This window comes from Vicugna pacos, chromosome 3, assembly GCF_048564905.1.
Source record: "Vicugna pacos chromosome 3, VicPac4, whole genome shotgun sequence".
Lineage (NCBI taxonomy): Eukaryota > Metazoa > Chordata > Mammalia > Artiodactyla > Camelidae > Vicugna > Vicugna pacos.
Genome location: NC_132989.1, coordinates 21,934,567 through 21,949,261, shown reverse-complemented (window position 1 = coordinate 21,949,261; position 14,695 = coordinate 21,934,567). Strand labels below are relative to the sequence as shown.

The window sequence follows — 14,695 nt, the reverse complement described above, 5'->3', positions numbered from 1 at the left end:
AGGAAACATTCCATATGCCTGACAATGGAACGAATAAACTACGGTATATTCACAAAATGGAATGTTTTACAGTAGCCTAAATAAATGAACTCCAGTAATACAAGATTATTGGACTTTAACAATAAATATTAAGTGAAAAAATATAAGTACCAAAGAATCATATACATTATTTTATCCTTACTATAAAATTTAAAACAACTAGATGAAAAATATATATGGGGGGGGTAACATATAATACAGGAAAAACATTTGAAAGAGCAAAGAATGATGCATATAGAATTCTGGATGATATCCTCATTTGGTGGGGACCAGGGAGAGGTGGGAGGGACCATTTGTATGGTTAGATGTAGATTACTACCAAGGTCCTCCTTTGTGAGGAGGTGATTTGTTCACAAATTCTTGTTACTATTTTGATAGATAATTACATATATAGATAAGCAGCTAAATGATATTGGAAAGGTAAGTAAATAAAAAATGCAGATCATGTATGGACTATGATGACAGTTTATCATAATCCAGTTCTGTGAACTTGAGGTCCAATAGGATAAAAATAAAACAAAACAGCACATGTGATAGAATAGAAAGCACACTGAATCTCCAGTGAAGTATTCCTGCCAAAAATGTTTAAACTCAAACAAGCCTTTAGACTTCCAAGGAGTGGAAGTCCTGAAACCCAGGAGCCTTCCTGCCTACTTCTAGGTGGTAAGAGAGTGGAATCAACTAGGAGGAAAAACGCCTGTATATAGAGCAAGGCTCTTATCAACGTGCATCAGCTTTGACTACAAATGGCAAAGTGAAGTGGAAAGGCAAGTGTAAAAAGAGAAGGAGAGAATAGAAAAATAAAGAGCAGTGTGCTAAAATCCTTAAATCCATTACAGAAGACAGTCATGGCACCGCAACAGCCTCTGAGCCCAGAACTGAAGACTAACCCTGCTGTGAGGCCTCTTCACGACTAAATGAGCACCTGAGTCCGAGAAGATTCCCATGACTGGTGCCAAGGAGATAGGGGAGGACTTTTGTGGGCGATATCTCCAAAAACCTAGATCAGGGACACAGAGCATGGAGAAGAGTTTTCCATTCTTCTAAAGGCAGAAGGGACCCTTTGTTCCCAATGCACACCCAAAAAGCCATTTGTAAATCAATCAGCAAAGAAGTTAAATGGAAGGATGCCCTGATTAATGTCTGCTGAGAGTCCAATTTGCTGAGGAGGACCCAGTGAAACTGACTTAGGCTGGTGCAGAAATTCTCACTATATAGACAATTAATCTGGCTTCCCTGTAGCAGAAATAATACTCTTTCTGGGGACAATTTTTTCCCTTACAGAATGTGCAGGATTGTTAACAGATCTCAATTTTCTACAAAACTACTTACCCACCTGTGAAATTTTTCATCTCAAGGTGCAGACTAAAGCCAGCAATGCCCAATGTTGTGAACTAGTTTTGAAAAAGCCATGGTATCTGCTGCAACAAACAGAACATCAGAACAATGACCTCCACCAATCTTAAAGAGGTAGGGACACCAGAAGAGTGTAGTCTGCCTTTTAAACATCATGGACATCATTCACAAGGAGCCTGTATTTAAGTGCTGGCGTTAGGAGGGAGCTAAAAACACCATGGATGGTGGAGTTCAAAAGGCAGGCTGCAGATTTGGATGATAATTCCAACACTAAAATAATTTGCTTTCTAAAAAGATTCTCAGAGAAGATGTCTGGACCATTCCATATGAACCTGGAGAGATCAGAGACACCAGAGAGTCACAGACTTTGAAAACAGGGATTTTCAAAGCTCAGATTTAGGCATCAGAAATATGGATTTGATCAATTTAAATCTTAGAAATAAATACCATCTGCATTCTGCTTTAATCCAGGCCTGCTTGAATGAAGCCCCACTAAGTAGCTGCTGACTATTTATGTATGTAATATATAACTTAAATGTATAAATAAAGTAAAGTAGAAAATTGTTTTCTTTTAAAGAAAAAATAAATGGAAGACCAGCTATTGCTCTGGAGCTTACCTGGCATAAGACTGAGCATCCTTTCCCACAAATGTCTGCCGCAGCCCCCATTTGTCAACATCTCATTACCCTGACCCTCTTGCCTCTGGCAATGTGGCTAAAGTTACCACAAAGGCATCACAAATAGCAAAAAGATGAAGGAACTAGAGATTCCATGTCAGTTTTATGTTCTGCCAGCAATGTAGACATGCTATGGAATATTAAGACTGGGAGCCAGCCTGTTTTCAGCTTTACAGGCTGCTTAAGAACACTTCTTAATGAAAGAAGCTCTACTGGTCTGGATCAGCAAGGAATGATGAGGCTTACTTTAATGATGACAAGAATGACCATGGGGTCAAAGAACAGGTGCTCATCACAGGTCTGTGGGGATCAGATGAACTATGGTTTTTGGTTTTGGTTTTTGTCCGTGCCTATATACATACATATAGCATAGTTTAATAAAACGGCTTTTCTTATGTTTGATTTATAAAGTCATATCCTATATGTAGTCATCAATAAAATTCACTGATGGCCAGTACCAAAGTTAGAGGGTTCCAACTCTGTAAAAAAAAAAAAATGACAAGGAGTTATGGACCCTGAGGTAAACTTAAGGATGGGTCAGCCCTAACATTAATCATTGTGGACTGCAAGCAGTAAGTTCTGTCTAGTTCTGTCTGAGAGGAGAGGGTTTCATCCACTAGTAATGTCACTTGATCATCACCAGCGAACAAAACATTCTCTTGGCTTTGGCACCCTGTGTTCCCTGGGTTTCTGACTGGTGAAGACAGGGAGAACAGTGAATGATCTAAAGTGGGTCAACATCCCCTAAATGGGCCAACAGTACATCACAGAATCCTACCCGGGGCCAGGACCCAGAGACTGGAAGCTAAGAACTGTTGTGAGCTACATGGGTCTTCATCAAAGCATAGCACAGCCCCATCCCTCACTTCTTCCTCAGTCTAAAGTTCAGCAGAGAGGAGGCTCTTTGGGAGAGGAGAGGAAGGAAACTTGGTACAATAAGGGCCAGGATATGTCCCAAAGGCTTAATGCTCTAGGCCACATTAAACTAAGAGTGTGGAATATGAGCCCACTTTGAAAATGAACAGCATAATTTTAAGAATAGAGGATCCTGGAGAAATTCAGGATGCCTCATCTGAAACTTTAACTCAAGAATGTGGAAGCAACATCAGAATGTAGGTATATTCTCTTTAAAATCTAGATGGGAAAAAAGATGAAATCTTGCCATTTGCAACATCACGGATGGACCTTGAGGGTATTATGGTAAGTGAAGTAAGTCAGACAGAGAAAGACAAATACCGTATTATTTCACTCATCTGGAATATGAAAAACAAACAAAAACCAAAATAAATGAACAAACCCAACCCAAACAAAACAAGCATGTAGTTACAGAGAACAGAGTTGTGGTTATCAGAGGAGAGGGATGGGAAGAGGGCAAAGTGGATAAAGGGGCTCAACTCTATGGTGATGGATGAAAAATATATTTTTGGTGGTGAGTACATTATAGGGTATACAGTAGAAAAATAATGTATAGATGAAACAATGTTACATCAATAAAAAATAAACACTGTAGATGCAAAAAAAAAATCAAGATGGGTATTTTGGTTTTCACACACACAAAAACTTTTTAAAAACTTTTAATTGGCTAGTATAGTGCACATGTTAAGCAGAGTTTTAAAGAGACCCTACATCTTGAATGGATTAAGCAATCATTTATAACCATCTTCATAAATCATAGTTAATTGTTTTCACGGGGACATGAGATTAAACATGGAACCAAACTGTGATTTACTCACAACACATAATCAACCAAACTGCAGACACATGTGCAGATTTATGCAAAAGTCCCGGTACAACTATATTTACCCTTTGAGATTAAGTACATAGAGCCACCCACTCACTCTGATATCCCACTAAACATAAGAGCAACAACTTTTCTATTTCAATACAATTATAGGCAGAAACTATATGACATAAAACAGAAGTGCTTCCATAAAGTTTAAGATTTAGAGTATAAGAAGAGAAGACAAAAACAAAATTTCCATGAAGTCAAAAATAATTCCGCATTGGTCCGGTGCTCCATGAAACCGTGAGATAAACTGTAGTCCTCAAAGATGTGTACTTGGATCAGAGTTCACCAAGACACTTCAGTATGCTTCAAAGTGGCTCATCATCATCTTCCTGCTGTATTCATAAGCCAAAAACAGTGACCCATTGGCAGGGAACGCTCGAACCAAAGTAGCTTTCAATCCAGAATATAAGGTTGCTACTCCTTCATTTTTCACAACACTTACAAGAGTTCTGATAAATCCTGCCTGTTTTCCAAACATGGAAAGAACCTGAATTCTGGATTTGATACAATCCACGGGGTATATGACAAGCCAAAGACAAATTCCAGCAATACCACCACTTAACATCAAGGGAACAGGGCCAAGTTCATCTTTGGATCCTCCTGAAGCAAAAAATGATCGGCTCAGTTCATACCCACCGAAGAAGAAGAAGTAGCCCGGTACTTCTTGAAGCAGAGTGCTCGAAAGTCCACGGTAGAAGCCCAAGGGTCCATCCTTTCTAAGGATACTCTTCACGACGGACCAGACTGTATTATGGCTTTTTGCTATCCTCCCTGACATCTCCATCTCGTGCATGGTCTGCAGCCGGCACTTCACAAGCTCAGTGGGGCACAGGGCCAGCGCGGCAAACGCAGAGGCGAAGGAACCCGCGGCCGCAGTCTGCAGATCACTCAGCTTTGCCTGCTTGTCCAATCCAACCACTTTCCTCACAAACTGCTGGCAGAAGCCGTAGCACATAAAGAGGACGGAGTTCTCTGCGACATAGGCCATCAGCGCTGGGCCCGTCCCCTTGTAGAAGCCCCGCAAGCCCACTTGGGAGTACGTCTTCAAGCAGCAGTCGATGAGGCCGTTGTACAGGCCAGGGAACGTCTGCATCTTCACTTTCATGGTGTCGAAGGGCTGCCCGGTCAGGACGCATGCTGTGCCCCCGAGGGCCCCCGCGGTGAGGTCGATGGCGGCTTGGATGGCAGGATTGGACTCCATGTTCGCCCACCGATCTGCTGGTCCCCGGGAAAGGCCACTCTCTGCAGCCTAACACGGGCGTCTTATGTCCCGCCGCCCACTCTGGACTCTCTCCCCCGCGGGAGAAGCCGCTTAACCCCAGACTAGGCCGCCCTCCGCGCGCGCCTTTCCACGCGCCCCGCGGACGCCGCGCCCAAGCCCCCGCCCCGCCCCTCCTCGCCCCGCCCCGCCCCTCCTCGCCCCGCCCCGCCCCTCCTCGCCCCGCCCCGCCCGCCGCCTGCCGGGCGCCGCCCGCCATCCCCGCGCCCCCGACCGGGGCGCGTACTAGGTAAACATTTTTAATGGACTACAATCCAGCGGTTGAAAGCTGTTCGATAAATTCTTGCGACTTCGGCGGGAACCGCTAGGCGCCGCTACTCACCGGCTTTCCTATTCTGCCTGCCCCTCCACCGCCCGCATTTCCTACTCGGTAAATCAAACTGGGCGGGGGCTGGGGGGAGGGGTGCTCCCGTTTGACCGTGACTGGGGTCAAAGGGTCAACCTCAGAAACAGGTTTTAAATAGGGAAAACAAACAAACTACTGGGGGGAGAGGGGAGCGGTTTACATGAGAATACGTGGCTCCTTTGAATCAGAAAACCCTTAATCCTTTCCCGAGAGGAATGGCGGCTCAGCAAAGGTGCCGGCCCGCCGCGCCCCTCTGGGTCTCGCCCTTTGCTCGCCTAGCGACACTGGAGGAGGCCCGAGGCCGGCAGATCCGCTACTCGGTGCCTACGGAGCTAGAGAAAGGCTGTTTCGTGGCAACGCGCCTAGGATCTGAGCCTAGATCCCTGTGAGCTGGTAGGACGCAGAGTCCCCATCATTTCCAGAGGTAGGACAAGGCTTTGTACCATCGGGTTGGGACACGTATCTATATAGAGCTAAGAAACTTGATGGAAGAGAGCTGTGTGGCTCCAGAGCTCTGTTCGCGCCGCTTCATGGTTCTTGTTGAGGAGCCATACAGCTTTATGCAGCAGCAATTCTGGGAAGCAATGACTATAGGCCTAGTAGGCAAGATGTGGTTTTGGGCATCATTGTGGGTACCGCTGTAGCCTACCTCCAACTTTTTCTCCCAGATCCTTATAATTCCAGCTTTGGAACGAATTTTCTTAAGGTTTACATTCTAAGCTCTAGGCGGTATTTTACCTTGGGGGTAAAAACAAAATGGGGAAGGGGTCAGGTGTGCTGAAATGATTCTTCCATTCAGGAAGCTTTCCTTGTCTGATTCTTTGGCTCCCAGTTAACATTTTAAAGTGTGGCACCCAAAAGCAGATTGTGCATGGGTAGTTTGTCAATAGGTAGACTTTAGTGTAGTGGTAGACAGTGACCAGGCCTTTTGTTTAGATAATACCCAAATGTCAGTATTTGGATTTCTTTTCTCTGGGCTCACATGGTTTCTTCAGAGAATAATCTTACAGTCTTGACTCTGTTTGTGTGTGTTTGGGGGTGATGTATGCTTTGGATACTGATTTAATGAGACCAAAATAGGGTAAGAGGGGTGACATCCTGCAGTAAAGAAAACATATTTTCACATAACCCCCTTGTTTAATGTTATACATCCCAGCCTTCATCTGGACCTGCTTTCTCTGAGTTTGAGCCTTTGGTTCAATTTATCCAGAAAATAAACTTTCCATCTGTGGGATGGGTAAGTAAGAGTTACCTGGCTTCCTCGAGTGACATAGGGATCCTGCACATCCAGCTGTGAACACACTTTAATGAATCCTGTTTCCAGCCCCACTTCCGTCTTCCTTGGAAACTTTGCCTGCAAAAATGGTCTCACAGTTTCTTTATCAAGTGGGTGTGTCTCTCTCTCTCTTTCATATACCCCCTTGCAGACATTTAGCATGTAACTTTCTGTGATTTCTCAATTATCATTTCTTCATCTGCTTTGCCCTTCTGAAAACAGGTTGACATTTCTCATTCACTGTTGTCTCATTTCCTATTCTTTGTCTTTGGGGCTTACTATGTTATATTGGCAGGCTTTTTGATAGAGAAAAGATATGTGAGAACAACGCACCATTTTAAACTAGAAAAAAATGTTAAATTCTTCGTATCATATTTGAGGGATTTTTAAAAATGTTTTGGTATCACCCTCAGGAAAGTCAATGGGGGAAAATCATATTTTAATACTTATTATGGAGGTCCTATCAAGTTTTCTAGAGGAGCATTCAGTTTTAACTACTGTCAATTAATTACATATGGTTCATTGTTAATTTTTTAAAAACACACAAGAGATACTTTTGCATTAAGTTCATATATGTATGTTTTGGAGAAACCAAACTAATAATGAAGGCCAGGTAGGGCATTAATAGGGAAATGGTCTTTACCTTCGTTGAATTGTCGGACATAGTTGCACAAATAGTGACAGAAAGAGATTGAGTTCCATAAAGTGTATTTAAACAGCTGGACTTGGAGAGAACACACTTCAGCAAATACTGTAACACTGCCCAAGACACTGGGCAGTCATAAACATCTGAAACCATTTTTTCCCCGATTCTAACTAACCAGAATTATGCTTCTGTTTTGAATTTAAGCACATGTCCTCCCAAGCATACATGGAAAATAATGGCAAAGGAACTTCCAACTTTTCAGTGAAGACCACCACCCTTGACTAGATGTGAACACCCACATCACATGTTCCCTAGCAATTAGATTGAGTGGCCAGGTAGGATTACCAGAGAAAGTGAGGTTTGAGCTGAGGCCTGAGTAACAAAAAGCTAGCCATGAGAGGATATGGAGACTGTTCCAGGAAAAGGGAACTGTAAATGCTAAATAAAGCTCTGTAGTGAGAAAGACCTGGGCATTTGAAGTACAGAAAGGCCAGTATAGCTGATGTTTGGTGGGCAGTCTTCCTAGTCTGTTTTCACACAGAATTCTTACTGGATAATAAGATAAGCAAGAGGTCAAGACACAGTCCTTCAAAGACATGAATTGTCACTATTTGTCCAAATTTCTCATCTCAAATAAACATTTGCTCTCCAAATTCAAAATGTCAGGCTTTATGACATTTTGAACTGAACACAAAGATCCCACTTACCTAATCTATAGATATAGTGCAAAATGGAAGCCAGATTGATGTGCTTATGGCAGCATTCTGTGTAATAGCAAATTTAAAATGGAACAATGTAAGTGACCAGCAATAGGGGAGTGGATAAAATCAAGGGGAAAAAAAAATCTGTATCATGAAAAATAGCAGGAAGTATCTATGTGCTAATATGGAAGGATACTCGTAATAAATTTTTGAGTGATAAAAGTTTTAGAATAGTATCTATAACAATATATATTTTTTGCTTTACAAAACTATATATATATGTATACAATTAATTGTACACCAAGTAAAGGCCTGGACCAATACATCTCAAAAAGTTACCCTGGAAAGTTGGTGTGAAAGGGACAACTTTACTTTGTATTTTTTGCAAAATTTTTGCATTACTTAAAATTTTTCAGTTACTCTTCTTATTCCTGTATGTTAAAACACTAATTAAAGAAAATTCAACTGTTCATCAACTCAAAAATACTGAAAACTGCAGCCCAACTGAACATCATACTCATCAGGCAAGGGAGCTGGGAATATAATAGTTTACTTTTATTCCAGGAATTGTTCTAAGACCTTTATATGTATCAACTCAATAGCCAACAACTCAAGAGCCCTCAGGTAGATAATACTATCACCTCCATTTTATTTTTTCACCTCCATTTTAGAGATGAGGAAATTGAGGCAGATTAATTTACTTGCCCAGGATCATTCATCTAATAGGTCACTAAACTACGATGGAAACCCAGGCAATACATCTCTTGACCTTGTGATTTTAATCTCTTTACCATTCTTTAGTAAGTTTAGTGACTAACAAGGTAAAGTGCCTCATCTCAGTGAATTTACAGCCTAGTGAGGACATGAACAGGTAATTTACAGTCTAGTAAGATAGGTGCATTACAGAGTTTTTAATCCCAGTACACTATTATAGAGGAAGAGGAGTAATTAAATTCCTTGAAAAATGTAAATAAGCTTAGTGTGTAATGAAAATAGTGAAAGGATGTGGTGAGATCAGGCTGAAACAAAATTTAGGATAGGTTAAGAGGTTCTGTATTTCCTAACCTCCAAATGGAGCAGGTGGATTGGAAACATAATGCAAGATGACATCTCTCAAATTTCTTTGCCCCTGCTGTGTTCCTCTTCTTCTTAAAACCTAGCATAACAGCTTCTTTTCCTATAAAACAGAATCCAACTGGTCAGTCCATTAAACCCCACCAAGAAACCACCCCAGAAGAGGATCTGATACCCACTACCCTTAAAAGAATAAGACTCATTATGAGGTGAAAATTACTTGCTTTTATTTATTGTGTTAAACAACCTTATAAATGATTTGCAATGCTAAATGTAGAAAATTGCTTTGAATAGCTGGGAAAATAGCTACAGCATGGGAAAGCATATGCAAACAAGCTCCCCCGCCCCCAGACTAGGCTCTTACTCATCTCAAATGGCATCACACAGGAACAACAGCAGCTTCTGGTAAATGGACAAACAGCAACAAAGTCCTCTAGTGAAGCTGCGATTAATTACTAAGTTGAACTGTTCACTCCGCTAATTCTACAACTTTCCTACATTTGTCTATACATTCCTACTTTCTACAGGGCAAACACCTAGCAAAGTGGTTCTGAAAGACAAATGAGATAGAAATTCACATTTGTCTACTAGACAAATCAAACAGAATGCAATGAAGGAAATGCGAACTACTGCAGAGATATACTATCTAGTCCAGGCAATGAAACAAAAATTTTTCTTTCAAGGCTGACCACTCTCAGGAATGAAATTAAGTATCAAAGCTCTCCTCACTTCTCTAGGAGTGATTCTAGCTCTTCTTGCAGAGAGCTGAGCTGCTCCTTTTCTCGGTCTTCCTTTTGTTTCAGTTCATCTAGCACAGCCTGAAATCTGTTCTTGAGAGCCAGGTTTTCCACTTTCATGATGAGATCCTCCTGTCGCTTTGCCCTGTCCTGGGTCTCCTGGAGCTTGCCTTTCATGTTATCAATCTGTTTCTGGATTCCCATAACCAGCTGATTGGTTCCCTCGTTTTCTTGGTGCTGTTCATCTGATTCATTTAGCTTGTCCTGTAGCTGTCTTTCCAGATCTTCCTCAGTGTCGATGATGTTTATATCTTCTTCATCTTGATGCTGTGTCTCATCTTCATCTTCGCTGCTGCTGCTGAGGTCATTGAATATCTCCCGAAGCTCATCATGTTCTAATGAGTCATGGCCCTGCCTGTGGCCAGACATTCCTGGAGAAGCGATATCAAGGCCCTGATTTTCTGTTTCTTTTGTTTCATCTTCAGCAATTATTTCCCAACGAGTACTGACAGCTTCAGCATCTGTGCTCAGCAACCGCTTCACTTCTTTTTCCACATCTGGAGATTCAATATACTTCTTCTTTGCTGTCTTCCGGAACCTTCTCTTTCGGACATTTTTTAGAGGCAGAGTAATTCCATGGTTCCATACAAATTTTTTCTCTTTGTCCTTATCCTTTTTCTTGCTTGCTTTGGGATCAGCAGTAGCAACTGGTTCCTCCACAGGAGGATAGAGATCACCATCAACTGTAGAGACAAGCATCTGACAGATATCAGCTGTCTTGTAAAAGGTTTTCTTATCAATGGTTTTCAAACTTTCCATAACACACGGCAGATCCACCAGTTTTGAGGCCAGTGGGACCCGGTCCACTCTGACGATTCCATGACGCCCATCAGGGTGTAATTCAATTGTCAGTCTGTCCTTCAGGTTGACATGGCCAGACTGTACTGCTCGCCTCACAGTAGAGGCATACTCTGGAGGAAGGCGTAAGATAAATTGGCTCTCCAGTTCATGAGGAGCATCATCTTTGCTCTTACTCATCTTTATTTCTTGGTGACTCACTTCTCTAGTAACCACTTGTTGCACTAAAAAGTTCCACCTATTTCAACAGAAAGACCAGTTCGCTATGAATTGGAATTTTAATTACAAACAGTTCTAAGTACAACAGCAGCTAAGCGTCTATTTTAAATTAAGCCCCAAGTCTTTCTAAGTATGCTGTGGCTGAATACCAGTCGTTACTGACACGTTGCCTTACTCAATTAAGTCCATTTAAATCTTAGCTGCAATGCCAAGTTCCAACCTCTAGATGCCGCTGCAGGACAACGCAGAGAGCTAGCTAGCAGGAAAGCAAATGGCGGCTGCTACGGAATGATTTTCGGCACACAAAGCTAAAGCCCAGCAGACACTCCCAATCCACAACTCTCCCGGAACAAAGATATTCAAAAAGCGGGGCGTAGTGAGCTCTCTTCGCCTCGGGTACTTACAATCCAGTGACGATTATAAATCCAGTTTCTCCGGACAGGAGCGAGCAGAAGCCACTCCGGAGCAAGGCGGCCCGTGGCCGAGCGTCTCCTTCTTGATTCCTTTGTTCTTTCCGGCTCGCGGCAATCAGGAGCGATCCGCTACTAATTAGTAGTGAAACAGCTCAGGACAGGCAACACGAAATCTCGCTGATATCCGCAGCTTCGAGAGCCAGATTCTGCAGCTCCTCAGCTGCGCAGCTCGGCAGCTCAGCAGACCTCCGTCCAGAGCTGCAGACCCAGCGGAGAATAAAACGCTACGCAACCGGAGGCGGCTATGAGTGACAGCACAACTCGGGCGGAAGTGCTCACTGCCCCGGCGCGCGCAGGCGCAACGCACAAATACGCTATCCGGCGTGACTTGTCTCGCGAGAAGTTGGCTATACGCGATGAAGATGATACTCTCGTGAAGAACGTTGGTTTGGAAACATTTAAAGAAAACAATACCAAGAAAGACGTAGATTCTCCGGCCCGCCCCCGCTAAGCCAGAACTTTTACCGGATCGCCATGAAGCCGGATAGCTCCTTGGCTTCCGGGTGATTGCCAGAGATAGGGAGTCCGTGAGGAAAGCGTCCTTTTTCTGGAGACATCTGGATGCTCCCCAGGCTGTATCCAATTTGGAGCCGAACTAAGAATTTATAACTAACCATGCTGTGGATTTTAAAACACCCAAATCAGTGGAGTGAGGACTTGCTGTCCACTATGTAGTTCTAAGTCTGTGTGTGTTGGTTATGGAAATGTCCGTAGGAGGCCTATGACTCGGGGTCTGTTTCTGTTTTGAAGGCCCTCAGAAGGAACAAGGATGATTCCTCTTTTTAAAGTATTCGACGTAGATGTAAATGGTAACAGAGAAGTAAGTGTTCTTCTGGAGGCCCATGTTCGTTTAGGACAGTTATCTGAAAGACAAATGGTCTGATTAGAATATAATTCAAATATTACTCCCTGTCAGTCATTTGCCAGTAATTTTTAAATTAGTTTGGAATTTTAAAAATTCCACCTCTACTGTTTTGAGAACTATTTTCTGCTTGCCTCTTGTATGGGTGGTCAGGTATTCATCAACATGTATTTATAGCATTTTAGCCTAACTATGTAACAGTTTCCACTTCTTCCTATTCATTTCCATTTATTTTTTAATAGGATCAGTTTGGTAGAGCATCAAGGTCATTTGAAATTTAATTTCTGTCCTCTAAAATATTAACATCTGCATCTAAGTTTAAGAGAACTCACTAAAAATGTGATTAACATCTACAAAATTAACTGTATTTCTTTATGTACTTGTCTCCCGTGCCCTAGGTTGGAAGCTCCATGATAATCAGGAATGTAATATTTTGTTCATCTGGTCCTGGTGCCTAGTATCAAAACATGGGAGATAAAAAAAATAGTTGCTAATTGAATGAAAGAATTGATCCATCCAGAAAAAAAATATAAATATAGCCCAAATTCTTTAATAATTTGTGAGAGAAAATATATTCCAAGTCACATTAAAATGAGATACAGCAACTTTATATACATTTCCTCTCCAGTCAGGGACAGTGCCAATTATCATGAGGGGAGAAGTTTGCAAAAAGTGTGTGTGTGAATGTGTTGCCTTTGCTTTTAGTAGACTGTGAGACTATGTATGATGAGGGGGATTTAAATGGCTTGGCACCAGTCTGATTTTTTTTAATGTTAAGTCTGAGGAAAAATTAAGCTCTTCCACATAATTGTACTTTAGTTCTTTGTTCTGTAATGTGTTGAAGAATGTTAGCTGATGTATTTCCAGGATTCTCTCTTTCCTCTTTTTGAAGATGAAATTTTCCCCCTGTACTTATCCCTTCATTGTACCAGATTTTACGCATTTCATAGATATGAGTTTAACATGCTAGTCTCTGCATAATCCGTTTTTGTGATTATAAAATTTGAGGCCAAGCTTATACAAGAAGGTTATCCATATATTGCTTTGCATTTTAATTGCCTATGAGTTTTATGATGTTCAAATATCTTTGTCACAGAAAATAACCTGAGATAAATTCTATGCAATTCTGATTTGCCAAAATTATGATGTATTTTAGTTAGTAAACCTTTAAGTAGAAGATTGTCAGGAATAATTAAAAGGATCAACTGAAGTTTCCCCTGAAGTATCTACCTCCTTCAATCCTGAAACATATTTTCTCCTTTTGAGTTTGACACGTTTTCTGAAGGTTATTTTTTTGCAGGGTAATTACATTGATCCTAAAGCTAAGAGCTCTGCCAGGTCACCATTACCTTAATGTCTGTTGATATATCCAGTTGTGTGTGTGTGTGTGTGTGTGTTTATGTTTATCAAATCCATTTGACATATAGAAACACTCTGAGTTGATGAAAGAATTATACTCCTGTGATTGTCCCATGGAATATCTGTGATACTAGTGAACCAAAGATTTGGGGGTAGCAGTAAATTCTCCAGTGTAGTAACAAGGCTCAGAAGGCTTCCTACCTATGATAAAGGAGTAGCACTATCAAGCTAATGCTATATGATTGAAAATTCCCTTTAATAAACTTTCAAGTTCCTTATACTGTGGGTGTTAAAAAATTGTGGGTTATGGGAGAAGCCTTGCTTATATCTTGGAGATAGAAAATTATATTATAGGAGTGAGGAAATAGCAAATACCCTTATATATTGCTCTAGTAGTATATAAACAGTGAAAAGCAGGTTAGCCAAAATGTTGCAGTCTCTTGCATTAAGTGCGATGCTTTCTATAGAAAAAAGACCAACCTGATTTACACTGGTTTAAACAATAAGAAAATGTTTTTGAAAACCAGGTAGTCTTGAGTAGCTCTGTTCAACAGAAATATAATATGACCCATAGATGAAAGCCACATTATTAAATTATTTAGTATTAAATTATCTAGTCGCTGCATTAAAATGGCAAAAGGAAACACATGAAATTAATTTCGGTAGCATTTTATTTAGCCTAATTATCAAAAATATTTCAACATAGAATCAATGTAGAAATTATTAATGGTATGTTTTACATTCTGATTTAGTACTAAATCTTCAAAATCTGGTGTGTATTTTACACTGAAAGCACATTTCATTTTGGACTAGTCACATTTCACGTTCTCAGTGGCCATGTGTGGCTGGCTGGTGGTTACTGTATTGGACAGTGCAGTTCTAGAAACATGGCTGCCTCTAGGCGTGATAGAATCATGGCCTGGCACAAATTGTTTAACTTCCTAATTTTGGAGAATGAACATTTATTTATACTTGTTATTCTTTCAGCTTTTCCTTCATCTTGT

The 14,695-nt window shown here is 41.2% G+C and overlaps 2 protein-coding genes across 2 annotated transcripts; both read right to left on the bottom strand.

Moving 5' to 3' along the window:
* Positions 1-3,630: 3,630 nt before the first annotated feature.
* LOC102541620 (mitochondrial ornithine transporter 2) lies at positions 3,631-5,179 on the bottom strand. Its single transcript, XM_006204532.4, has one exon. It carries the CDS (start codon positions 5,060-5,062, stop codon positions 4,157-4,159), a length of 906 nt encoding a protein of 301 aa, XP_006204594.2. The 5' UTR covers positions 5,063-5,179; the 3' UTR covers positions 3,631-4,156.
* A 4,206-nt stretch (positions 5,180-9,385) lies between these two features.
* On the bottom strand, positions 9,386-11,734 carry TAF7 (TATA-box binding protein associated factor 7). The gene is made up of 2 exons (XM_015239474.3): positions 11,402-11,734; positions 9,386-11,016 (listed from the first exon to the last, which is right to left on the bottom strand). Exon 2 carries the CDS (start codon positions 10,956-10,958, stop codon positions 9,909-9,911), a length of 1,050 nt encoding a protein of 349 aa, XP_015094960.1. The 5' UTR covers positions 10,959-11,016; positions 11,402-11,734; the 3' UTR covers positions 9,386-9,908.
* Between the last annotated feature and the right edge of the window lie 2,961 nt (positions 11,735-14,695).